Source organism: Dermochelys coriacea, chromosome 5, assembly GCF_009764565.3.
Source record: "Dermochelys coriacea isolate rDerCor1 chromosome 5, rDerCor1.pri.v4, whole genome shotgun sequence".
Classification (NCBI taxonomy): domain Eukaryota; kingdom Metazoa; phylum Chordata; order Testudines; family Dermochelyidae; genus Dermochelys; species Dermochelys coriacea.
The window spans coordinates 26,762,866-26,790,828 of NC_050072.1; the positions used below are offsets into that span (position 1 = coordinate 26,762,866).

The following is a 27,963-nucleotide window of genomic DNA, read 5'->3' on the forward strand; positions in this document are numbered from 1 at the left end:
TCCAATGGTGACTTTGGTGCCGCAGGACCCAGCTAAGGCTCTCCAAGAGGGCAAGCCAGCTGCTAAGACCCCTCAGGGGGCAGGGAAACACCGCAGGTTGCCCGATAGCATACGATGATCTTCTCTGCTGCGTCGAGGATTCTGGGGCAGGTCCGAGTCACATCATCAGTCATCCAGGCTAATGTCCAGATTCCCTCAGCACTACTCCCCCTACTATTCACGGTGCCGGTCATCATCCAGGCATCAATCCCAATTGCCAGCACAGTGGGAACATTCTCTGTTTCGGCACCGATCTCCCCAGCACAGGTACCGTTCTCCCCAGTACCATCACTTGCCAGTAGCCACGACCAGTAAGCAAATGCAAGCGTCAACAGCCCCTCCCTGGTCACCAAAAGGTGATTCCTCCAGTATGAAGGGCCAGTTCAGCCCATTGCCCAGGTCCCATCAGTGAAATTGGGCACCAGAACCCACTCCTTCGTTGGCAGCACTGCAATAGCAGCATGGCCAGTGGCCAACATAGTGGCATTATTGGAGTACGTAGGGCATACTGGTCATGATGATTCCCCTTTTGTTGCATTCCTTGGTGGCCGCATCGGTCAGTGGCACTGCCGGGCCTGGTACCAGAAGCCCATTTAGATATTGGGGTCAAGACCCTGGGACTTCCCCGAGTGGTCCAGTCTTCCTTATCATTCCTGGATGAGGCAATCATGGGACCTTCAAGAGCTTAGCCCCTTAGATGACTTCAGGAAGCATCAAGCCCTTCTCCAACACATGGCTGAAAAGTTAGGGCTTGAGATGAGGAGATGGCAGAGCAGGAGGACACCCTCTCCAGTATCCTCTATGCCCATCCAGGTCTCCCTGCCTGTGCATGAAGGGGTTCTCAAGATAGCCAAGGCCCTGTAGCAGACCCCCTCCTCCATTCCTCCAACGTCGATATGGGCCGAGAAAAAGTATTTCGTTCCAGCCAAAGGTTTCAAATACCTTTATACCCACCCACCCCCAGGCTCGCTGGTTTTGTCTGTGGCCAGTGAGGACAAACAGGGTCACACCTCCTTGACTCCCAGAAAAAAAGAGGCCAAGAGGCTCGATTTATTTGGGAGAAAAATTTATTCAACTGCCAGCCTGCAATTCCGGGTTGCAAACCATCAGGTCCTGTTCAGCAGTTTCAATTTCTGGGATGGTCCCAAAAAGTTCCAGGAATCCCTCCCTCGGGGGCTAGCCCAAGAGTTCGGCACCTTGGTAGAGAAGGGTACTCTGGCAGCCAGATACTCCCTGCAGATGGCATGGGACATGGCGGACTCAGCAGCTAGGGTGGTCACCTTGGCAGTGGTCATGCAACACAGCTCCTGGCTCCAAATGGCAGGCCTCTCCCAAGAAATGCAGACCTCGATTCAGGACCTCCCTTTTGACGGAGCTGGTCTTTTCTCCACACAAACGGACGCCAGGCTGCATGGGTTGAAGGACACTAGGGTTACCCTTCACTCATTGGACATGCACACATCGCAATCTGCCAGAAGGCCCTTCCGACTGCTGCCAAGACCGAGGCAGCCCCGTCAGGGCTCTACAAGGAGAAAGAAAAGTTAGTTTTAGTCTCGGCACCCTTCTTCCTCCTTCTCACCCGCCCAGCCTTGCCTCACTAAACATCTAGGGGGCCAAAAGTGATCATTTTCAGGGTGCACCTGAAAGCAGCGCCCCAGTCAGCCACCCAGATCCTGCCTGCCTTTTCCTCAACTTACGGCTTGGCCTGGTCGTGGGTTACATCGGACCGCTAGGTTCTGAACATGGGAGCTCAGGGCTATACCCTGCAATTTTTGGCCGCCCCTCCCTACCACTCCCCACTTCCCTGTTGCTCTTCAGGGATCCTTCTCAAGAGCAACTCCTTGTTCAGGAGGTCAAGAAGCTCCTGGGCTTGGGAGCTGTGGAGGAGGTTCCTGGGTGCATGGAAGGAAGAGGATTCTACTCCCGCTACTTCCTAATACTGAAGGCCAAAGGCAGCCTCAGATCCATCCTGCGTGGCCTCAACAAGTATCTCAAGAAATTAAAGTTCTGCATGGTCTCCCTGGCCTCCATCGTCCCTTCCCAGGATCTGGGGGACTGGTATTCCGCTCTGGACTTAAAGGACTCTTACTTTCATGTCTCCATATTCCTGGGACACAGGCATTTCCTGCGTTTCATAGTGGCCGGGCACCACTTCCAGTTCATGGCACTACCCTTTGGCCTGTCCTCGGCCCCCACATAGTAGCAGTTTACCTGAGATGTCAAGGAGTCCAGATCTTCCCGTATCTCAATGACTATCTCGTCAAGGGCAGGTCTCCAGAGCAGGTGCAAAGGAGCCTTGATCTGGTGCATTCCACCTGCAGCAATCTGGGCCTATTAATAAATACAGAAAAGTCCATGTTCATGCCAGTCCAATGCATAGAGTTTTCGGAGCAGTTTTCTACTCCATGCAGGCCAGGGCCTTCCTTCTGGAAGCACGTTTTCAGGCCATGTTGGACCTGATCTCCCATATAAAGAGCCATGTGTTCACCACAGCTCACATGTGCCTGCAATTGATGTGTCACATGGCCGTATGCACATATGTGGTCAACCATGCCCGACTTCATCTGAGGCTTCCACAAGCGTGGCTGGCCTCGGTCTATATTCCCAGCAGGTATGCCTTGGACCAAATGGTCACGGTGCTGAGCCACATCCTCTTGTCCTTCGACTGGTAGCTGGCTCCCAAGTCGGTGCTGCAAGGAGTTCCCTTCATGACCCCATCTCCATTGCTCACCCTGGTCTCGGACACATTGGATCTGGGCTGGGGAGCCCACCTGGGTGAGCTCAACACCCAGGGCCACTGGCTACAAAATGATCTAGCCCTTCGTATCAATGTCAGGTTGCTCAGAGCGGTTCGCTTGGCCTGCCGGGCTTTCTTGTCCCACCTGAAAGGCAAGATGGTGCAGGTCCTGATGGACAATACCGCTGTGATGTATTACATCAACAGGCAGGGTGGCACCAGGTCTTCGGCCCTTTGTCAGGAGGCATTCGGCCTCTGGGACTTTTGTGCATGGCATGCATTCATCTGGTAGCCGCCCACCTGCCTGGAACCAAGAACATCCTGGCAGATCACCTCAGCAGGACCTTCTTGTCTCACCACGAATGGTTACTCCATCCGAAGGTGGTCAGCCTAATCTTCTGCAAGTAGAGGACTCCCCGGGTGGACCTGTTTGTGTCCAGGCAGAACAAGAAGTGCCAAGTATTCTGTTCTCTGCAGGGCAGGGACAAGGGCTCCCTGTCAGACACCTGACTCCGTGGTTGGGAACGCTGATATACACCTTCCCACCAGTGACGTTGATCGAGAAGATCCTGCTAAAGAGAAAGCAAGACAAAGTGACTGTTATTTTCATAGCCCCAGCCTGGCCTCATCAACATTGGTTCGACATGCTGCTGAGTCTTTCGGCAGCAGCCCCACTGCAGCTGCCTCTTCGGCCAGATCTGCTGTCCCAGAACCCTGGCAATCTACTGCATCCAAACCTGGTGACTCTGCACCTGACAGCTTGGCTGCTACATGGCTAACTATGGATGAGTGAGTGTGCTCTGCTGCTGTCCAACAAATCCTGCTGGGCAGCAGGGAACCCTCCACCAGGGCTACCTATGTGGTGAAATGGAAACAGTTCACGTGCCGGGCTTCAGATCAGCACTTTTGTGCCGAAGAGACCCCGCTGCTGGTCATCCTGGATTATTTGCTGCACCTTAATTTCTATGGCCTGTTGCTTTCTTTGGTAAGGGTACATATAGTGGCCATTTTGGCGTTCCACACTCGGTTTCAAGGCAGGACAGTTTTCACCCATCCCATGATGGCATGGTTATGAAAGATCTGGAGCACTTCTACCCGCATGCCCAGGAACTGGTTCCCTCTTGGAATCTGAATCTTGTACTGTCAAGGTTCATGGGTTCCCCCTTCAAACTCTTGGCTTCCTGCTTCCTCCTCCTTCTCTCTTGGAAGGTTTCATTCTTGGTAGCTATAAGTTCGGCCCGCAGGGTGTCTGAGATCAAGTCGCTCACATCGGAGCCGCCTTATACGATCTTCCATAAGGACAATGTCCAGCTGCATCTGTATCCGGCTTTTCTGCCCAAGTTTGTCTCCCAGTTTCACACTGGTCAAGACATATACTTAATGGTCTTCTGTCCAAAGTCTCATACCACAGACAAGGAATGCAGGCTACATACCCTGGGTTTCAGATGGGTGCTGGCCTTCTACATTGATAGAATAAAGCCATTCTGCATGTTGACACAGTTGTCCATTGCTGTTGCAGACAGGATGAACGATTGCCCTATATCTTCCCAGAGAATCTCATCTTGGATCACGGCCTGCATCCACTACTGTTACAAGTTGGTAAAGGCGCTTCCGCTGGCTATTGTGACTGCTTACTCGACTAGAGTGCTGGTGGCATCAGCAGCCTTCCTAGCACAGGTGCCAATCCAAGAAATCTGTTGAGCTACTACCTGATCATCTGTCCATACATTCACATTGCATTATGCACTTACCCAGTGAGCTCAAAATGATGTGGCCTTTGGCAGAGCTGTACTGCAAGCTGCAAGACTGTGAACTCCTAGCCCACCTCCGAGGATACTGATTGAGAGTCACCCAGAATGGAATCAACATGAACAAGCATTTGAAGAAAAAATGGTTACCTACCTTTTCGTAACTGTTGTTCTTCAAGATGTGCTGCTCATGTCCATTCCACTATCCGCCCTCCTGCCCCTCTATCGGAGTTGTCAGCAAGAAAGAACTGAGAGGGCGTAGGGCCGGGGGCACCTGATATACCGCCGCATGAGCACGGCACTCCAGAGGATGCCACAGCCAACCCTGCGGGTACCACTAAGGCAAAAATCTCCAAAAAAACACACATGGGCACGCGCACACCTAGAATGGAATGGACATGAACAACACATCTCGAAGAACAACAGTTACAAAAAGGTAGGTATCTGTTTTTTGAGGGTATTTTTAGATGGGGCGACCACATCTGCATGCAGTATTCAAAATGTGGGTGTACCATGGATTTATATACAGGCAATATATTTTCTGTCTTATTATCTATTCCTTTCTTAATGATTCCCAACATACTTCTTTGAGTGCTTGCCCGTGTCCACTCCATTGTAGGTGTATGTTCTCGCTACATGCATCAGCGCTGCAAGTTTTTCCCTCAGCGTTATCCATAGGGGACTGGCTATGGCACCCTCTGGACTGGCACGCATATGCTGCGGTATAAGTGGCGCCGCTGGATTTCCCACCCTCAGTTCCTTCTTACTGCCCGTGACAGTGCTGGAACATCCTCTTGCTTCCGCAAGCCTATTCCTTCTCAATGGTTCTTATGAACTTTTCCCTGTGAATAGTTTAAAGTTATTAGTAGTTTCCCTTAGTGTAGTTAGTTAGCCCCAGACGGGACTCAGCCTGGGGACGGGGCATGCCCTGATTCCTTAGGCTTCAAATGCTGTGACCACTGTAAAAAAAAAAAAAAAAAAAAAAAAAAAAAAAAAAAAAAGTGGATACCTATCGCTGTCAGAAGTGCCTGGGCGAGACCCATATCGGCAACAAGTGTCATATATGTAAGGGTTTCAAACCTCAGACAAAAAAGGATCAGGACCTATGTCTCAAGGCGCTCCTTATGGAATTGGTACTGGCACCGGAGCCGTCCAGGTCGGACTCTGCTCCTAGCACCGTGGCATCCCCCTCCCCAGCACCAGACAGAAAGCAAATAAAGGCCCAGAGGGGACGATCTTCTACATCCTGTAAAGGGAAGGAGAGGACTGGAGGGGAGCAAAGACCGAGAAGGGCAGCTCCTCACCTCTGAGAGGGAGTCAGGCCTCAGCTCAGGTCGAGCGGGTTAGTCCATCCTGAGACGTGCCTGCCACCCTGGACAGCAATATCGGCCCCTGGCACCTGGACCCTGTCATCAACATCTGAGGCCCTGCAGGCGGCACAAGACATCCTAGTACTACTGGTGCCACCCACAGCGGTGCCTCATTCCAGGGGTAAACCTGCTCTGGGATCCTTTCAGCAGTCCCCATCGGTGCAGCACCTCTCCCACCAGCACTCGCTTGCACAGAGCCAGCAGGCCTCGGAAACAGGGAGGCCAGTCGAAGGGAGCCCCCATAGGTCTCTGGATTCGGCACCGCTCATCCGGCTCAAGACGCCAATCACCGCCCATGTAGGTGCGCCTGTCCCTGCAGTCCCGATCCCGGGACTTAGCCACTCCCCTAGTGTTCAGCACCACTCCGGGGACCCAAGCCAACGGTCCCGAGAGCCTCGCTACATGAGCACTGGTATGGGTCACCATGGCTGGGCTGACGTTCTCCATCTCAGCAGGCTGACCCATTCCTGCTCTCGCTTGACGGACCGATGCCGCTCAAGAAGCACCATCAGTCTCCAGGATCTTGATGTGGGGAGTCGTTGCGCTCTGACAGATCCCGGTCGCAACATTGGGATCAGCACCATCGCAATCAGGATGGACAGTCGGCACCATCCTGGTCTCCCAGTCGTGATCCCTCCACCTCAGACTTGGGTACCAAACAGGAATCCCTACCAGCGGGCCAGGATCCCATGTCAGGGATACCCACTCTACCAATGGCACTGCCCATTGCGACATGGCCCCAGGACTAGTGGCCTAAACCCTGGTACCTTTGGAATCCCTGGGGGTTTCCGCAACTGTCGTAAGGGCTCAGGTCGGCCACAGGGGCTTCAGATAAATCTTCGACCATGGTCTCCTGCTTGCCTCCCAACACGAAGGTGATTGTGGAAAAGACCCCTCATATTCACCCATCGAGGGACCAGTTGAGCAGTCATCGGAGATGGCAGATCCTCCAGTGCCTGCTTCCTCCTCTTCCTCACCCAATGAGGTGATCACAGGGCCCCCTCATCCGGTCCTGCAGGATGATACTAAGGCCCATCAGGAGCTGCTAAGAAGGGTTGCCTCAAACTTGGGGCTTCATGCCGAGGAGCTAAAGGAACCTTTGGACTCCCTATTTGATGTCCTCAGCTTGGCGGCCCCAGCCAGGGTTGCGTTGTCCTTGCACAAGGGGCTGGCAAAGATCACAAAATCCTTGTGGCAGACACCTTCGTCACAGCTCCTATCTCCAAAAGGGTGGAACGGAAGTACTATGTGCCCACTAAAGGTAATGAATACCTTTAAACACACTCTCCCCAAGTTCCCTGGTGGTTGCGGCCATTAATGAATGGGAGAGACAGGGCCAACAAGGAGCGACCCCCAAGAACAAAGACTCAAAGAGGCTCAATTTATTTGGAAGGAAAACGTATTCATCCTTGAGCCTCCAGCTGCGAGAGGCCAACCACAAGCCCCTGCTTGGCCACTATGATTTCAACATGTGACAGTCCATGGCCAAGTTCGAGGATTCGCTGCTCGAGGATCCCAAGAAAGAGTTCTGTGCGATCCTCGAAGAAAGCAAAGCGGTAGCCAGAGCAGCCCTCCAGGCAGCCTTGGATGTAGCAGTCTCTACAGCCAGAACCATTTGTTTATTTAGCGTGTGCATAGCCAGAACCATGACCTCGGCCATCTCAGTGAGGAGGGCGTCCTGGCTGCATTCGTCAGGTCTGTCGACTGAGGTCTAACAATACAGGATCTCCCTTTCGATGGTCAAACTCTGTTTTCTGAACAAAGAGACATGAAGTTACATGGGCTAAGGGACTCCTGGGTGACACTGAGGTCCCTGGGCCTCTATACCCTGGGCCCAGCTAGAAAGCGGTTTAAGCCACAACAGCCCCAGGGATCTGGGATCCAGCCCAGATCAGAGCCTGCCTGTAAGAAGGGCAAAGGCTATAGACTCTGGTAAGATCACCAGCTAGCATCCTCTGCTCAGTTGAGCTCCACCCACAACCAGCAGGATGGAAAGCGGGCATGCACCCAAGGGAGACCTACCAGTCTGTATCCCGGATCTTGCTTCCCCACATTTTTCCAACCAGCACCTTTCCTCCCTGCATGGGCCTCCATAACTTTGGACCATTGGGTGGCACAGGGTTATACCCTCCAGTTTCTTTCTGTCCCCCCTTCCTACCCCTCTTTTCTGTCTCTCTCAGGGACCCTTCTCATGAGAACCTGCTCACGCAGGAGGTAAAGGGCCTCCTGCAAGTGGGGGCAGTGGAGGAAGTCCTTGAAGAGTACAGGGCAAGGGGTTTTACTCCAGGTACTTTCTAATCCCCAAAGCCAAAGGGGGGTCTGAGACCCATCCTGGACCTGCGACACCTCAGTAAATACCTCAAGAAGTTGAAGTTTCGCTCCCTGGCCTCCTCCATTCCCTCCCTGGATCTGGGAGACTGGTACATCGCTCTCAATCTGAAGCATACTTAATTCCATGTATCATTCCAAAGGCACTGATGGTTCCTGTGGTTCACGGTGGGTCCCACTCACTATCAGTTTGTGGTGCTCCCATTCAGCCTTGCCACAACCCCAAGGCTGTTCATCAAATGCATGATGTTGGTGGCTGCTTACCTCAGGCGTCAGGGTATCCAGATTTAGCTGCTCCAGGTCTCAGGTCCAGTGCAATGTCTCCATACTGCAAGTCATGCCCTGGGCCTGCTAATAAATGAGGAAAAGTCAATTTTAGTCCCCGTTCAGAGAACAGAGTTTACTGGGGCTGTCCTCAACTCTACTCGCACCAGAGCATTTCTGCTGCAGGACAAGTTCGAGACTATGGCAGCTCTCATTGCCACTGTCTCTGCATATCCCCTCACCACGGCCCGGGTCTGCCTAAGGCTGGGCCACATGGCAGCGTGTACTTACGTCATCCACCATGCAAGGCTCAGGCTTCAACCCCTCCAATGGAGGCTGTCAACAGTCTACGCTCCGTCCAGAGATCATCTGGCCAAGGTTATCACGATCCCACCGAATGTACTGGCATCCCTGCAGTGGCGGACCAACTCAAGTTTGGTTGTGGAAGGAGTTCCATTCCAGAGCCCTCGACCCTCAGGATCTCTGATATCTGGTACCTCAGCATGCTGCAGACTCAGGGAACATGGTCCCCAGAGGAACTGACATTGTACATAAACCTCAGGGAACTCAGGGGAGTCTACCTAGCATGCAGGGTCTTTCTGCCACATCTTTCAGAGTGAGTGGTACAGGTACTGACGGACAATACGGCCTCTATGATCTACATCAACAGGCAAGGGGGAGCCCAATCATCGGCTCTCTGTCAGTAAGAACTCCATTTGTGGGACCTTTGCGCACAGCACGACATCCACCTCAAGGAGTCTCACCTTTCCGGCATTGGAATGCACAGGTCCTTCTTCTTTCCTCACGAGTGGTCTCTTTATCTGGAGGTCATCAATGGTGCTCTTCTAAAGGTGGAGAACTCCACAAGTGGACCTGTTTGCCAGCAGACAGAACAGGAAGTGACAGCAATTCTGCTTCCTCCATGGCTTAGGCAGGGACTCCCCCTCTGAAGCCTTCCTCGTATCGTGGGAAGGGAATGTGATGTATGCATTCCTGCCGATTCCACTGGTCAGCAGGGTCCTGCCAAAAGTCAAAACAGACAAAGCGAGGGTCATGATCGCTCTGGCGTGGCTTCACCAGCATTGGTTCAGCATGCTTATGGATCTTGCCTTAGCTCCCCCATGGCCACTGCCCAACCGCCCAGATCTCCTCTTGCAAGACCACAGGCAGCTCCTGCACCTGAACCTTCCATCCTTCACCTAGCAGCTTGGTTGCTTCGTGGCTCAACCTGGATGGGAGGGCCTGTTCCAGTCAGGTACAGCAAGTCCTCTTGGAAAGCAGAAAGCCCTCCACCAGAGTCACTTACCTGGCAAAGTGGAAGTGATTCTCCTGCCGGGCGGAGGAGCGTGGCATCTCCCGAACAAGGTCATTTTTGCAGTTTATCCTAGATTATCTGTTGCACGTTAAGCATCAAGGCCTTGCGCTTTCCTCCATCAAGGTGCACTTGGCAGCCGTATCAGCCTTCCACGCCAGCATGTTCAGGACAAATAGTTTTTCTCACACAACATGTCCATCTGGTTCCTAAAAGGCCTTAGAGTGACTCTTCCCACCTGTCCGGGACCCCATTCTGCAGTGGGACCTCAACTTTGTCCTCTCGAAGCTCACGGGGCTCCCTTTGAACCCTGGGTCTCTTGTTCCATTCCACATTTGTCTTTCCTTGTAGCCATTACCTCGGCGATGCTGGAATCCAAACTTAAAGCCCTTAATTCGGAGCCCCCTTACATGGTTTTCTACAAGGACAAGGTCCAGCTGTGACCACACCCCGCATTCCTGCCTATGGTGGTGTCCCACTTCTATGTTAACCAGGATATCTTTCTCCCAGTTTTCTGTCCAAAACCTCACTCCATCGCGGAGGAGAGGCAGCTGCACACCTTTAATGCCCAGGGAACCCTAGTGTTCTACTTGGAGCACACCAACCCCTTCTGCAGGTCAACCCAATTCTTTATCATGAGAGTGAAAAGGATGAAAGGCCTCCCGGTATCCTCAAAGAGGTTCTCAAACTGGATCACCTCCTGTATCTGGTTCTGTTATGAGTTAACATGGGCCGAACCACCACCTATATTGAAGGCCCTCTCAACCAGAGCTCAAGTGTCCTTGGTGGCCTTCCTAGAGCAACTCCCCATCCAGGACATCTGCAGGGCTGCCACATAGCCTTCAATGCACACATTCATGATGCATTACACCATTACCCAGAAAGTCAGAGATGATGCTGAATTTGGCAGAGCTGTGTTGCAATCAACATGTCCATGAACTCCTACCCACCTCCAGTGGTACTGCTTTGGAGTCACCTACAATGGAATGGACATGAGCAAGCACTCAAAGAAGAAAAGATAGTAACCATTTTCATAATAGGTGTTCTTCAAGATGTGTTGCTCATGTCCATTCCATGACCCATCGTCCTTCCCCTCTGTTGGAGTTTCCAGCAAGAAGGAACTGGGGGGGAGGGGGTGTGGGCGGCGCCAACGATAACACGGCATACATGCGCCACCCCAGAAGGCACCAGAGCCAGTCCTCTATACTGCTGAGGGAAAAACTTTTGGCATGGGTGCATGTAGCAAGCACAGACATCTACAATGAAATGGACATAAGCAACACATTTTGAAGAACACCAGTTATGAAAAAGATAACTTCTGTACACTTTTTTGACTGCTGGTGCACATTGAGTGGATGTTTTCAGAGAACTTTTTTTATCCTCAATGATGCCAAGATTTCTTTCTTGAGTGGTAACAGCTAATTTAGACCCCCATCATTTTATATGTATAGTTGGGATTATGTTTTCCAATGTGCATTAATTTGCATTTATCAGAATTGAATTTCATCTACCATTTGTTGCCTAGTCACCCAGCTTTATGAGATCCTTTGTAGCTCTTCACAGTCTGCTTGGGACTTAACTATCTTGAGTTGTTTTGTATCATCTGCAAATTTTGCCACCTCATTGTTTACCCCTTTTTCCAAATCATTTATGGATATGTTGAATAGGACTGGTCCCAGTACAGAGCCCTGGGGGACACCACTATTTACCTCTCACCATTCTGAAAACTGACCATTTATTCCTACCCTTTGTTTCCTAGCTTTTAACCAGTTACCAATCCATGAGAGGACCTTCCCTCTTATTCCATGACAGCTTACTTTGCTTAACAGTCTTTGGTGAGGGACCTTGTCAAAGGCTTTCTGAAAATCTTAACTACACTATATCCACTGGATCCCCCTTGTCCACATGCTTGTTGACCCCCTCCAAGAATTCTAGTAGTTTGGTGAGGCATGATTTCCCTTTACAAAAACTCTTCCCCAACGAATTATGTATACATGTGTCTGACAATTTTGTTCTTTACTTTAGTTTTCAACCAGTTTGTCCGATACTGAAGTCAGGGTTGTAATTGCTGTGATCAACTCTGGAGCCCTTCTTAAAAATTAGCATCGCATTAACTATCCTCCAGTCATTTGGTACAGAAGATGATTTAAATTGTAGATTACAAACTTCATTGGCCAAACTGGACAGTCTCTACACAAAAAAGAATATATGGACACAAATCTGACATCAGGAATCATTCAAAAACCGGTAAGAGAACACTTCAACCTCTCTGGCCACTCAGTAAAAGATTTAAGGGTGGCAATTTTGCAACAGAAAAGCTTCAAAAACAGACTCCACTGAGAAACTGCTGAGCTTGAATTAATATGCAAACTAGATACCATTAACTTGGGTTTGAATAGAGACTGGGAGTGGCTGGGTGAATAACACATATTGAATCTATTTCCCTACATTAAAAGAAAAGGAGTACTTGTGGAATCTTAGAGACTAACAAATTTATTTGAGCGCAAGTTTTCATGAGCTACAGTCACTTCATCGGATGCATGTAGTGGAAAATCCAGTGGGGAGATTTTATAGACACAGAGAACATGAAACAATGGGTCTTACCATACACACTGTAACAAGAGTGATCAGGTAAGGAGAGCAGGCGGAGGTGGGGGGAGGAACCTTTTGTAGTGATAATCAAGTTGGGCCATTTCCAGCAGTTGGCAAGAACGTATGAGGAACAGTGGTGGTGGTGGGGAATAAACATGGGGAAATAGTTTAACTTTGTGTAATGACACCCCCTCCCCCACTATTCCTCTTGTCAACTGAGGAACAAAAGATCCCCCCCACACACACACACACCTGCTCTCCTGCTGGTAATAGCTCACCTTACCTGATCACTCTTATTACAGTGTGTATGGTAATACCTATGAAGTGAGCTGTAGCTCACGAAAACTTATGCTCAAATAAATTTGTTAGTCTCTAAGGTGCCTTTTCCTTTTGCGGATACAGACTAACACGGCTGCTACTCTGAAACCTTTCCCTGTGTTAAGTATCCTCACACCTTGTCAACTGTCTAAATGGGCCATCTTGATTATCACTACAAAAGTTTTTTTTTTCCTGCTGATAATAGCTCATCTTAACTAATTACAGGTTTCAGAGTAGCAGCCGTGTTAGTCTGTATTCGCAAAAAGAAAAGGATACTTGTGGCACCTTAGAGAAAATTCCACCAAATGCATCCGATGAAGTGAGCTGTAGCTCACGAAAGCTTATGCTCTAATAAATTTGTTAGTCTCTAAGGTGCCACAAGTACTCCTTTTCTCTTAACTAATTAGCCTCTCAGTTTATATGGCAACTTCCAACTTATCTGTATGTGTGTGTATATATATCTATATCTATCTATAGATCTATAGATAGATATAGATATATCTTCTTACTGTACGTTCCATTCTATGCATCCGATGAAGTGGGCTGTAGCCCACGAATGCTTATGCTCTAATAAATTTGTTAGTCTCTAAGATGCCACAAGTACTCCTGTTTTTCAAACTACAGTTAGTAGTTCTGCAGTTTCATATCTGAGGTCCTTCAGAACTCTTGGGTGAATACCATCTGGTCCTGGTAACTTATTACTGTTTAGTTTATCAATTTGTTCCAAAACCTCAATCTGCAAGAGTTCCTCAGATTTGTCACCTAAAAAGAATGGCTTAGGTTTGGGAACTTCCCTCACATCCTCAGCTGTGAACACTGATGCAAAGAATTCATTTAGTTTCTCCACAATGGCCTTATCATCCTTGAGTGCTCCTTTAGCATCTCGATCGTCCAGTGGCCCCACTGCTTGTTTTGCACACTTACTGCTTCTGCTGTACTTTAAAAAATAAATGGCTATTACTTTTGAGTCTTTGTTGTTTAGTCATGGCAGCACTTTTTTGGTTCTGTGTTTTTTTTTAATTTGGGATATACATTTAAATTGAGCCTCTATTATGGTGTCTTTAAAAAGTTTCCATGAAACTTGCAGGGATTTCACTTTTGGCACTGTACCTTTTAATTTCTGTTTCACTAACTTCCTCATTTTTGTGTAGTCCCCCTTTCTGAAATTAAATGCTACAGTGTTGGGCTGCTATGGTGTTTTCCCCGCCACAGGGATGTTAAATTTAAATATATTATGGTCACTATTACCAAGCAGTCCAGCTATGTTCACTTCTTGGACCAGATCCTGTGCTGCACTTAGGACCAAATCAAAAATTGCCTCTCGTGGGTTTCAGGACTAGCTGCTCCAAAAAGCAGTCATTTAAGATGTCAAGAAACTTTATTTTTTCATTACGTCCTGAGGTAACATGCACCCAGTCAATATGGGGATAGTTGAAATTACCCACCTTATTACTGAGTTTTTATTTTTATAGCCTCTCTAATCTCCCTGAGCATTTCAGTCACTATCACTATCCTGGTCAGGTGGTCAGTAATATATCCCTACTGCTATATTCTTATTATTAGAGCATGGAATTACTATCCATAGAGATTCTATTGTACAGTTTGGTTCATTCAAGATTTTTACTTCATTTGATTCTACACTTTTTCACATATAGTGCCACTCTCCCACCAGCACGACCTGTTCTGTCCTTTCTTTGTTTTGGGAGAAAACTCATGAAATCTGCCTTTTTTCAATACACTTGCCATCCCCCATTACTTTTAATAGCATTGTAGGCACAGGTCCTATGTAGATAACATGACCATGATTTCCAAACTTAAAAAAGAGACGGTTGTAGTGAGGTTGCCCTTAGCACACATTTCTGTGGCCTCACAGTTCATTCAAGGCACTGAAGCTAAGTTAGACTCAGTGAAGATGGCCCCCTGTGCTGTCAGGTGATGGAGGGGAATAAGTGGGAGAAAGAAGACTTGAGTGAAGGAAGTTGACTGTAGGGGCATAGGAGCATGTAAGGGATATGGAGGGAGCCTGAGGAAGGTAAAAAATAATGTGGAGTTCAGGGGGATTCAGGGGACAGAGAAGGAGAATGTGTGACAGCTAAGAGACTGAAGGGAAGGAAAACTGAAGATGGAGGGCAGGTTGGAGATCAGCTAAAAGGAGAATGTGAATGGGGGAGAGAAGGGAGCAGGGAGGATTAGTAGGGGCAGTGGTAGAAATTAGTATTGCTAACTTAAGCACTTTTCTTTGCGAGACTTGCAATATTTGGTGCTTTTCTTAAATTTCCAGTTCTTGGAGCCCTGTGATTATGTGAGCATCTCAGCTTTAATTTTAAAATAAAGCTTCTAGTCCTTGTGATTGTGGAAAGTTTGAAAATGTGACCCTATAGGCTCAAAAAAGAATGCAAATCAGAGTACCAAAATGTATCAGTTTTTAAAAAAAAGTTTCATGATTTGTGACCACTTGGAGCTAGGGATATCAATAATAGAATAGTAGCTCTCCTGTCTCAGGGGCTAACAGTTGGTAAGTGAAGGCCCCACAGAGGAGGCCTGTGTTTATATGTGCATTTACAGGGGCATTTCAAACTGAAAACCACAAGCACACGGGTGGGCAGCTTCCATTAATGCTGAAAAATCACATAGCAAGATAAAAAGTTGTTTTTCTGGGGGGGAGGGATGGAGTTTAATATGGTGTTAAACCAGGAATCTCAAACTCAAATCACCACGAGGGCTAGTGCATTGGCCTGAGGGCTGCATCACTGAAACCTTTTCATACAACGATACAAAAGTATAGTCAAAAATGAAAAAAATGAAGAGTAATAGAGTATGCTATTAAAAGTCAATGTATTAACTTTTTTAACACTGTAATGCGAAGAAGAATTTTAATAAAATATAAACACCTGTAACTGTTCCTTATGTGGTCAATAACACTGATGATAATCTACACTAACAGTCTATCAACATAGCTATAATGGCAGGAATTTTTTAGGTTTCAGAGTAGCAGCCGTGTTAGTCTGTATTTGCAAAAATAAAGGAGTACTTGTGGCACTTTAGAGACTAACAAATTTATTTGAGCATAAGCTTTCGTGAGCTACAGCTCACTTCATAACTTCACACAAAATACGTTGCCATTTTTAACAAACATTCTTCCCAACTACTCACAGGAAACATGCTGAACTTCATACCTCAGACTGCTTGCCTAGTCCATGAGGTCCCACCTCTTCCCACCCCTTTCCCACCCCCTATTCCAACCCCTTCCCCAAATCCCCACCCCAGCCCCTTCTCCGCCTCCTCCCCTGAGCATGCTACATCCTTGCTCCTCCCTCCTGGAAAGTCCTAAATTCTACCTAACAAAGTGCTGGGAGGTATGAGGAGGAGCAGGGGGGCGGGGGTGAGGGGAGGTTGGCAGGCCACAGGAAATAACACTGTCAGCCACATTGTTTGAGACCCGTTTTAAACTAATCATGATTTCTTGGATCTGAGTTATGATATTTGAATTGTTTAGGTTTGGTAGTTGCATTCCTTCTCCTGAGCACGCACACTCCTTAGGGCCCTTTTTCTCCCCTGCCCATGAAAGGTTAAGATTGCCTTTCCTCTGCCCGATCTGCTCTCTCTGGGATTAGGGGAAGCACTAGAGAACTTCCTATTTGAGGCCATGGGAGCATTTAGCCTGGTTATAGTAATTACAGTAATCTTGTCTGTGCTGTCCTAGCAATGTGGATGGAGCTTGGTTCAGGCATTTGCTTCTGTTCTCACATGCTGAATAGCAGATTGAGTTCCATGGTTGGGAGTTCCTGCCACTTGACTCTTTGCTTGGTGATAGAGACTCCACATGGACTGCTGTTCTGTTGGATAGAGGTCGTCTGAGTTTTTGCAAGATCCCAGATTAGATCAGTAGGGTGCAGTTTTGACCAAACTATCATTAATGATGCTAAGCCACAAGTTTCCTACCAGCTGCTGTCTCAGGCGAAGCCATTTCCTTTTCAGTATGCTGAAGGTGAGATCAAGGGAGTAATCCCTACTTTGATCCCATTTCTCTCTGGGGCCTTTGTCAAGTCACACAGACCAACATTTTCAAACCTGCATACCATTGAATTCAGTGGTACTTCTGAAATCATGGCATTTACTTATGCTTAATTATGGATTTAGGTGACTAATTTAACATACTAGAGTTTGAAAATGTTGGCCTTGTGCCCACATCCCTGAAATGATAATCTTAGCTGCAACATTGGCCATTGTGACTATTAAGTAGTTAATGTTTGCATGTGCTGTCCAATTCCTAAAACTCATAGAATGCACACAAAGCCCTCCAATGGCTGGGACCCTTTTTCCTCTGTGTTTTGTACCACACACACCTGTTGCATTATATGTAAATCCTATAATGATGATGCTTCCACTTGAGTTGTATATATTTAAGCTATGATTATCAAAACTGGTGCCTAAAGTTAGGCTCCCAAATCTGTATGTAGGCACCAAAGTAAGTGGTCTGATGGGAGCTGCTGTGTCTTTAGAACTTTTGATTTTTTCCCCCTTAGGTAGGTGCATAAAAAAAGATGTTTTTCTAATCTTGATTTAAAAATAGTCTGTGATGGACAGTGCACAACGATGCTTGGTAAATTGTTCCAAAGGTCACTTACCTTCACTATTAAAAATGTACACCTTATTTCATTTCCAGTCTGTATTTTACTGCTTTTTACTAGCTTCAACTTGCAGTCTTTGGACCTTATTTGTCTGCTACACTAAAGAACCTATTTTTAAATATTTGTTCCCCATGTATGTACTGTAATCAAGTTATCCCTTAATATTCTCCTAAAGCTAATTAGATTCACTTTCAGAGTATCACTATAAGGCATATTTTCTAATCCTTTAATCATTCTTGTGGCTCTTTTCTGAACCCTCTCCAATTTATCAACATCATTCTTGAATTGTCAAGAAGAGAACTGGACACAATAATCAATTAGCAGTCACACCAGTGCCAAATACAGAGGTAATATCTCTTTACTCAAGATTCCCATTTATTCATCCAAGGATGGCATTAGCCCAGCTGATCACAGCATCACACTGGGGGCTCATGTGCAACTGATTATCCAGCATGACACCCAAATTCTTTTCAGAGTCACTGCTACCCAGGAAAAAGTCCCCCATCCTGATCTACATCTTTGTTCCTAGATGTGTACGTTTACATTTAGCTGTAGTAAAATACATGTTGTTTACTTGCACCCAGTTTGCCAAGCACTCCATATAGCTCTCTAGTAGTGACCTGTACTCTTCGTTATTTAGTACTCCCCCAATTTTTTGTCATCTGCAAATTTTATCAGTGTTAATTTTGTTTTCTTCTGATTAAATAATGCTGGGCCAAAAAGAAGTTTACCTTGTACAGTAATGGTGGTTCTTTGAGATGTGTCCCCCTATGGATGCTCCGCTGTAGGTGTGCTTGAGTCCCTGTGCTGCTGATGGGAGAACTTTGGTAGCAGTGTCTATTAGGCGCACGTATCCAAGGTTTCTCCTCGTGCTGCATCATGAGGCTAGCCTGCACATTTGGGTTAACCCCCTTCAGTTCTTTCTCTATGGCAGAGTCATAAGATAAGAACTCCGAAATAAAGGCGAGGAGGGTGAGTTGTGGAGCACCCATATGGACTTGCATCTTAAAGAACCATCATTACACCACAAGGGGAGTAACTTCTTCAAGTAGTGTCTCTGTGGGTACTCCACTGTAGCTGACTCCCAAGCAGTACCCCTTCTGGATGGCTGGGACTTTGGAATCTGGTCAGTTACAGATGACAGCACTGTGGAGCTGAAGATGATGTCAGAGCGGAGTCTGCAATGATCACATAGTGTTCCGCAAAGGTGTCAACTGATGCCCATGTCGCCACTCTACAGAACTCTGAAATAGGGACAGGCTTGAAGAAGGCAACGGATGAGGAGATCGACTTTATGAAGCGTGTATGACTAGAGTCTGGAGGGGTCATGCAACTAAATTAATAACACTGTCTGATGCAATTCAAGACCCACTTGGAGAGTCTTTGGGCTGCTATTGCTAAGCCCTTGGATCTTTCTGCAATGGAAAGGAAAAGCCTAGGGGACTTCCTGAAGGCCTTTATCCAGTCCAGGTGCAAGGCCAGGATTCGCCTGATATTTAGGATATGTAATATAGCCTCTCTTGGTGACATCTGAGGTAGAAGATTGGAAGGTGAATCAACTGATTCATTTGAAAGGGGAAGGTTACCTTAGGGATGAATTTTGGATGGGGCCTGAGTGTAACCTTGTCCGGAAAAAATATCATGTGGGGAGAGGGGGGGGTGTGACACTGCACCCCATATTCTTCACAGGGATATTATGATGATAGGTTTATAGAATAATTATAATGCATTTTGTACAAGATAAGTCACGTATTAAGGTTTGGCTTGACAAAGCCCTGGCTGGGATGATTTAGTTGGTGTTGGTCCTGCTTTGAGCAGGGGATTGGATTAGATGACCTCCTAAGGTCTCTTCAATCCCTAATAGTCTAGGTGTGGTGTCATTAGAAAAGTTATGATTTGCTGAATAGGATTATCCTATTTGTATGCATGTATCATTTTTGTATCTGAAGTTATGAATATAGATGACGTATCTGTATTTCACATGTAGTTACACTTGGGTAACACCCACTAGACAAGATGCTTTGTCTAGACAGCTGGTTGGGAAGGGCCTATTCAGGACAATGAATCATTAGGGAAAACAATAGGCCTTAGGAGAAGCTTATCTCCTACCTGGTGAGCCTTCCTGCGAAGGCTACAGCCAGCCTGTGAGTGATGGCTGCTATGACTCTGCAAGGACATGTGACCAGGCCACATTATGCTGGACTCCATCTTGGGATGTCAGTATTTTTCCACAGACTGGTCTGGGAACCAAGCTTTGGAACAAAGGGTTTCTGCCATAGGCAAAAGTAAGGCAGGGAGTGACATCATCCATGGTTCTTCACTCCCCACACAAGAAAGACTGAACTGGGGGAAGTGCTAGACCCAGGCTAAAGAGATTTCTGGCCTGTGCATGAAACACCCAGGGATTCCAAGATGCAAAGCAAGTTTAGCTTGTGCCTTAAAAATCTACAAGTCTGCCTGTACCATCAGTTAGGGTGAGAATCTGCTATTCATATCCAATCTATTTAGTATATTCAGCTGAGTTTGTGTTTTTTTGTTTATTTGCTAGGTAATCTGCTTTGATCTGTTTATTAACTATAAAAGATAGATTTTAAGTGATAGCAAACTTGTTTTAATCTAAATCAGTAAGCTTTGACTGGTGTGCTTGGGGAAAATGTCTGCTGGGTCAACAAAAGTGTGCATTGCTCTCTTCACATTGAGGGAGAGGTGGACTGGGTATTAAATGCATATACTGGCCAGATTTGACCAGGGCGGGACAATACTGCTCTGAGGTCCTAGGCTGGGAAGCTGGTGGTTAGAGAGCCTGCAGCTGGATGTGTCCCTACCTGTATGCAGGCTGGAGGGCTTTGCAGCTTGTTACAGCAATATAGCGTGAGCAAGAGCCCAGACTGGTGAGTCAGGGGACTTAGTGGTACCCCAGTTCCAGGTGGCACCCCCATCACTGCAGGATGTGCTATCAGAGCCACTATTTCTCCTATTCTTCTGGTGAAGATAATTGTTATCAGGAAGGCTGTTTACATTGATAGGTACATAGCAGTGAACAGGTGGCCATGGGTTAGAAGGCAGGCCTAGTCATCCTTTCAGTACCAGATTTAGGGAGGCAAGGTTGAGGGAAGAGGTTTGCTATACCTTAGGGAACCTCTTCGTGGTTGGCTGTGATAGCACTGAGTATCCCTCTACAGGTTGATGGAAAGCTGTTACAGCAGCTACATGGACCCTTAGAGAGACAAACATTACCTTTTCAGGGTCAATGCATAGTCTGTGATATGTGGAAGAGTCACAAATGTTGAAGATTTGTTGGGATGTGTACCAAATCTGAAACTTGGACCATTTCTGCAGTAAGTATGTCATGTCAAGGACTTTCTACTATATAACAGAACCTCTTGAACAGAGGCTTTCTACGTGTTCGAACCAAGCAGGAGCCATGCCTTGAGGCAGAGAATGCCCAAGGTGGGATGTAGTATACATCCTCTGTTTTGTGTGAGGTGGTGTGGAATGGCCGGAGAAGGAGTGGTGGACACATCACGAGCTGTGACAGGTAAGGGTGTTACGTCTGTACTGGCCAAGTAGGAGCAATCAGAATGACATGAGATCAGGACCTTCAACAGAAGAGAAAGTGGAGGAAAGGCATAGAGAAGCTCCCTGTCCCAGGTAGAGTTGTACCATCCCTGCTCTGGAGCCAGTAGCAGGGACATTTCTTGTTCAAGTGAGTGGCGAACAGGTCTGTGGATCGTGTCCCCCATCATCAAAATAAGTTATGAAGTACTGTCAGTTGCATCTCCCACTCATGGTAGTGGGGAAATTTGCCACTGACATTGTCTGCTATCGACTTTTGTGCTCCAGGGAGGTAAGCCATGGACAATGTAACGTTGGAGATGCAATGAAGCTGTGGAATTGGTGCATCACATGTAATTTGTGGGAAGACTCAAGTCTGCTAGATGACTGGGGTCAGTCACCTCCATGGGAATCTTCTGCTATATGCGGTCTTCCCTGAGGCAGTGAATGCACTGGGAGCGCTTGTCTGCTATTAGGATTGCCTCTTTACAAGTGAGGTACTTTTTGAAGCCCAGCAATACGCCGTTGCGGGGAGAAAAAGCAGGAAAGAAATTAAAGTTTCTAATTTTACCCTTGAAAATAAAAATTGAAAAAAAGAGGACTACAACTAGAACTCAGACTAACTGTAGATATGTAAAATGAAATGATAGTCTTAACAGACTGCTAAGGGCTCTGTCTCTAGCAAGGGGCAGGGGAGACGTTAGCTCGTGCATGCTGGCTAGCTTTATTGCACAGCACAAGGAGAGAGTGCATTTGCGAGTCTAATGGACACTACTGTCCAAGTCTCGAATTAGCAGCACAGGCATGCAACTAACACCTACAGTGGAGCACCCATAGGGGCACTACTTTAAGAACCAATCTCTGTGGCATGCCACTAGATACAATGATGATCAAAAACTGGTAGGTCTCAACATGTAATTGTAAACAGGGGATCAAGATGTCATGCGGTACTAAGTCAATAGTATTTCTATATCTTTATCAACCGAACTTGTAATCTCATAATAATAGAGCCTGTCAAATTAAGTTTATATTTTTCTTATCCATAGACCCATGTTGAGTGGCATTGTTATATTACCCTCTTTTATTAATGGAGTCCTGTATTGTCTGCCAGGCAATCCTGTTCTTGAATATGGGCATATAATATTAGCTGTGTTCCAAAACTTACTGAAAAACACCATTAACAGTATCACTTCAAAAAAAAAAAAAAAAAAAAAAAAGCAAGCTTATGCCTGTTGGTCTTTAAGGTGCCACTGGACTCCCTGTAGTTTTTGTAACATTAATGCCATAAGCCCTCAGCCAGGTCTTTTGAAACTCTTGCATGCAATTTATTTAGACCTATTGATGCATTTAACATCCTCCTGAGCTACAGTAGAATGTGTTATCATATGAGGGGGGAAACCCAAATATTTATTGAACACTTCTGCATTATTATTTACAATTCTACCCTTGTAATAGACCAAATGGGCTTCATAGTGTAGGTGGCAATGAACAACAATTTTTCATCTCAATAAGTAGGTGAATGCTTACTCTTAATTTCTGGCTCATCAAATACATCACTTACCTCCCACACTGCTGACCCTAAAAAAAGTCTAGCTACAATTACCCTACTGCTGTTGGCCTATGCATATACAAAATAAAGTTAAGACTTGCTACATGTGTCAGTGAATGCCCTCAATAAAATTGTAATGGCAACTCTTGTGTCAGATTAAAATCAAGAGGTGATCAACTGATGTTCCTAGGCTATTCACTTGTTAGCAGTATGAAAATGACAGGAATGGGTTTTGACCTGCACAGCAATAGATGTTTATCTGCTAAAGGACAAAAAGAGTGAAAAGAGCTTGAAAATGTTTCATTTCGAAGGTACTGTCAACCAGTTTCACTGCTTAAAATTGATCAGCTCTAGGAAATAGCTGGGCTCTGGAAAACTATACATGGGATGTAAAAAAGTAGCTGTATAAAATGCCTGAATACTGAAAATATTTTACTAAAAGCAGCTGATGCTAAAAGTAAAAACTATTCACATTTGCTGGTCTTTTCCTCTGTGTTAATTTCCTGCTGCCATCTTTTCACCAAATCTAATGAATAAATAGTCACGCTCTCTGAATGCTAAACACTTACCCGAGTCCTTAAATCGTAACTTTTCTAGATATCTTTCTCAAAGTTATGCTGTAGTTCGTGCTGCTAAGTAAGAAACAGAAGTCAGACTGGTCCTTAAAATCTCTGAAGAAGAAGAATTGGAATAGCTTAGGGTCACCAGCTATGACTTAGAATAGAAGGCACTAATATAAAAATGCAAAAGCAAACCCTCTACTGTTTTTTGACGTATTGGGAGGAATATCACTGTAAACAAACAAAACCAAGATTTTATTAAAATCAAAATATCACACTTGTTAATATACTATTTAACACTAAAAAATTAACTGCATTGCTCTAAAAGTATAAAATGAAACTTTTTACTGAGTTGATATTAAAGTAGTTCAAGGAGAAAACCTGATCATTAAAACTCTAAATTGTCTGTACACTTATTTTGAGAAATAAAGTCAATATTGGCACACAAGTTCCTTTACCCACTCAGTTACAGCATTGCTCAATGGACGATTTAGAAACTGGTGGGTCTCAACATGTAATTGTGAACAGGGAATCAAGATGTCATGCAGTACCAAGTCAATAGTATTTCTAAAAGATAGAGGCTTTACAGAATTTGTTAATCAACCTAACTTGTAATCTCATAAGAAAAATATCAGTTAGCGTAATGTAATTCCAAGAGTCTGAAATGAGCACAATAGAAGCTGAAGAGACACTGCACATTAACACCAAAGTATATGGTCTTTAACCAGGAAACTGAGGAACCTATTTCAAAGAGAATGAAACACTTTCCATAGTGTAAGAGCCATAGTCCACTATTGAGTTTTAAGCATAACTGCACATCGATTTCAATGAAGGGTTCTGTTTAAAATACATTGGAATGGTAGGGCTGAACAAAGGTCAAGACATCTTCACTTTTCTTCCAAATTCGCTACCATAGCCTCAACAGCGTTCCAGTCCAGTTTGCTCAGGATACTTCCTGTGCTTTCAGATACACTGTCATTAATGCTAAAAAGAGAACAATCCTCTTCATGAGGCACAGAGACCTATGGGGGAAAAAGAGGGTGAACAGTGAGCCAAGGTATGTATAAGGCCTCTAGAAATCCCTATAAAGAAGCTAAAGTGCTCATCGTGGTTGTGTCATAAACTTTTGTCCTGATTTAAAGCAATCATCTATTTAGACTTTTCTATAAAATATCTTGAGAACAAGACATGCTTGTGCCGAAGGGAAGCTAATTTCTCTTTTGCCTAAGCAACAAGGCTATTACACAATTGTGTCGCAGTTGGATACCTGGTAGCAACTGAAGTGAGCCCCCAGCATACAAGAAATCAGTATGCCCTTGCAGGTTATAAGGTAGTTTGTTTTCCCAGTCCATGCTACACCAGTAAAGACATGGCAGTAGCAACAGCTTTATAATGAAAACATGAGGCTCCGCTAAACTGCTGCTGTAATATTTATAACAAGAATCCTCAGCTACTACCTACACCTCCTGCACCCACATAGATGTGAAATCTATTTCAAAAGCAAAAGAGGTAATTAAGGGCACATGAAATACCTGACCGTTGGGCACAAGATAGGCGCTGACTCCTTACCTCAAGTAGGGAATTATAATTGTCATGAAGAAGTCTTTGGATATCATCAGGGACACTCCAGGGACTTACTGAATCTCGCTCAGACTCATAATCAAGACCTGTCTCTTCTCTCTGAATTGCAGCTGCACAGGGTGTAGGTCTTCTCAGATTCCTTGTGCTGAGTGTTTGATAATCAGAGGCTGAATAGGGGAACACAAAGAAATCATGCCATTGTTTATGAATTTGTGATAAAATAAAAAAATCAGTATCCTTTATAGCTGTTCTGTCGAAATACTTCTAGCTCAGTACCCTTGCTGTCCCTAAAATATTAGCAGCACTCCCCTACTCAGGGTACATCAGAAACTGCATGATCTCTCATCTGTCCAATCACAGATCAGCAGATATTTCTTGCTATCTTCAGCAGTGTGGCTCTTATGCAGTCAGAGCATGGAGTGTTTGTCTTCCAGAAAACTAGCATGCAGAAACGAAATTCAGAAGCAGGGAATGGATGCTGTAACATAATCCTATTCAAAAAATCAAAGCCTAAGCTAGGGAAAATGAGCTGCTTACACTGCTACTAACTGGCCACAACATGACAAATCTCCAAATCCTCAGATGAATATTACAAATACTATTAAAAAGGGGATGTTTGAACTAAGAGTGGGTGAAAGTCATGGCTAAATACATTTAGTTAGGTTCTGAAGAGATTAGGCCAATTTCAAAATGAGAGCAACTCCAGCATATGTCCTTGACTGGGAGTGGAGACAAGGGATATTCCATGGTTTTAGAGCTTGGATCTCCACAAAAGGATAAATAGCTTTTGTGAAAAGCCTTTTTGTAAATGTTCTTAATTTTAAGATTTAAGCCTCACAGATTTCTCAAGATCATAGAAACAACTGTTATGGGAGCAAATTCATTACTATATTAATGATTAGGACACAGCTGTTAAACTGAGTAGAATGTGCCTAAGAGAGAATATTGTGGTGAAAGAAGACAGTAGCCTACCCCTGCAGTGCAGTTGCTTAGTTAATTTTTTTTGGCTAAAGACTGATAAACAGATCTGGTGAACTCCAATGACCATTCCCCCCACAAACTGGAGGCCTCATAACCCAACAGAACCACTTCATGGAATAAACGAATATGGTTTTGTAAATTAAAATGTTGAGTTTCAAATGTAGATTGTTTTGTATAAGCAGTAGGCCAAAAAGAACAAGAATCAAATTTCTTATGCAGCTCAGAAGGGCCACTTTAATGTTTAAACTATATCAACAACTTTTAGCAATACTGATCAAAAGGTGAAATGCTAAATTTGTTTTCTCCTCTTCCTCTCCTCTTGTATTCAGCAGCCTACAATGACTAACAATGCACAATTTTAAGATTTTTGATAAACAGAAAGATGGAAATTATGTCAGAGACAAGGCTAGAAGTTTGTTTTATAGAATATATATTCCAAAACTCATTAAATCCCCCATTTAAAAAAAAATATAGTCCCACTAGAGACTCTCCTTTGAATTTAACCCTCTATATTAAAATTTATGAAAATAAACCCAAGACCCTGGATTTTGGAGGTATATAGCAAAACATTAATAAAAAATGCCTTCTTTGATCTTCTAGTTACACCAGCTCAGTAGCATATGATGCCTTATAGTCCCCTAGATTCACTGAAAGGTTTCAGAGTAGCAGCCGTGTTAGTCTGTATTCGCAAAAAGAAAAGGAGTACTTGTGGCACCTTAGAGACTAAAATTTATTTGAGCATAAGCTTTCGTGAACTACAGCTCACTTAATCGGATGCATTTGGTGGAAAATACAAAGGGGAGATTTATATACACACACAGAGAACATGAAACAATGGGTTTTATCATACACACTGTAAGGAGAGTGATCACTTAAGATGAGCCACCACCAGCAGCAGGTGGGGAGGGAGGAAAACCTTTCATGGTGACAAGCAAGGTAGGCTATTTCCAGCAGTTAACAAGAACATCTGAGGAACAGTGGGGGGGAGAAATAACATGGGGAAATAGTTTTACTTTGTGTAATGACTCATCCATTCCCAGTCTCTATTCAAGCCCAAGTTAATGGTATCCAGTTTGCAAATTAATTCCAATTCAGCAGTCTCTCGTTGGAGTCTGGTTTTGAAGCTTTTTTGTTGAAGGATAGCTACTCTTAGGTCTGTAATCGAGTGACCAGAGAGATTGAAGTGTTCTCCAACTGGTTTTTGAATGTTATAATTCTTGACGTCTGATTTGTGTCCATTTATTCTTTTACGTAGAGACTGTCCAGTTTGACCAATGTACATGGCAGAGGGGCATTGCTGGCACATGACGGCATATATCACATGGGTAGATGCGCAGGTGAACGAGCCCCTGATAGTGTGGCTGATGTGATTAGGCCCTATGATGGTGTCCCCTGAATAGATATGTGGGCAGAGTTGGCAACGGGCTTTGTTGCAAGGATAGGTTCCTGGGTTAGTGGTTCTGTTGTGTGGTGTGTGGTTGCTGGTGAGTATTTGCTTCAGATTGGGGGGCTGTCTGTAAGCAAGGACTGGCCTGTCTCCCAAGATCTGTGAGAGTGATGGGTCGTCTTTCAGGATGGGTTGTAGATCCTTGATGATGCGTTGGAGAGGTTTTAGTTGGGGACTGAAGGTGATGGCTAGTGGCGTTCTGTTGTTTTCTTTGTTGGGCCTGTCCTGTAGTAGATGACTTCTGGGTACTCTTCTGGCTCTGTCAATCTGTTTCTTCACTTCAGCAGGTGGGTATATCGGAAACCTACTGACCGCTATTCCTACCTACATGCCTCTAGTTTTCATCCAGATCATACCACACGATCCATTGTCTACAGCCAAGCTCTACGATATAACTGCATTTGCTCCAACCCCTCAGACAGAGAAACACCTACAAGATCTCTATCATGCATTCCTACAACTACAATACCCACCAGCTGAAGTGAAGAAAGATTGACAGAGCCAGAAGAATACCCAGAAGTCACCTACTACAGGACAGGCCCAAAGAAAATAACAGAACGCCACTAGCCATCACCTTCAGCCCCCAACTAAAACCTCTCCAACGCATCATCAAGGATCTACAACCCATTCTGAAGGACGACCCATCACTCTCACAGATCTTGGGAGACAGGCCAGTCCTTGCTTACAGACAGCCCCCAATCTGAAGCAAATACTCACCAGCAACCACACACCACACAACAGAACCACTAACCCAGGAACCTATCCTTGCAACAAAGCCCGTTGCCAACTCTGCCCACATATCTATTCAGGGGACACCATCATAGGGCCTAATCACATCAGCCACACTATCAGAGGCTCGTTCACCTGCGCATCTATCAATGTGATATGCCATCATGTGCCAGCAATGCCCCTCTGCCATGTACACTGGTCAAACTGGACAGTCTCTACGTA

General features: G+C 45.6%; 1 protein-coding gene across 14 annotated transcripts in view; it reads right to left on the bottom strand.

Moving 5' to 3' along the window:
• Window positions 1-23,237: 23,237 nt before the first annotated feature.
• CPLANE1 (ciliogenesis and planar polarity effector 1) overlaps window positions 23,238-27,963 on the bottom strand; it is a 193,163-nt gene continuing 188,437 nt past the window's right edge. For all 14 annotated transcript variants that reach the window (XM_038401861.2, XM_038401863.2, XM_043514513.1 and 11 more), the window contains 2 exons: window positions 24,573-24,751; window positions 23,238-24,025 (listed from right to left, as the gene is read on the bottom strand). In XM_038401861.2, coding sequence (XP_038257789.1) covers window positions 23,891-24,025; window positions 24,573-24,751 — 314 coding nt within the window. In that variant the 3' untranslated portion in view covers window positions 23,238-23,890. The remainder of the gene's footprint in view (window positions 24,026-24,572; window positions 24,752-27,963) is intronic.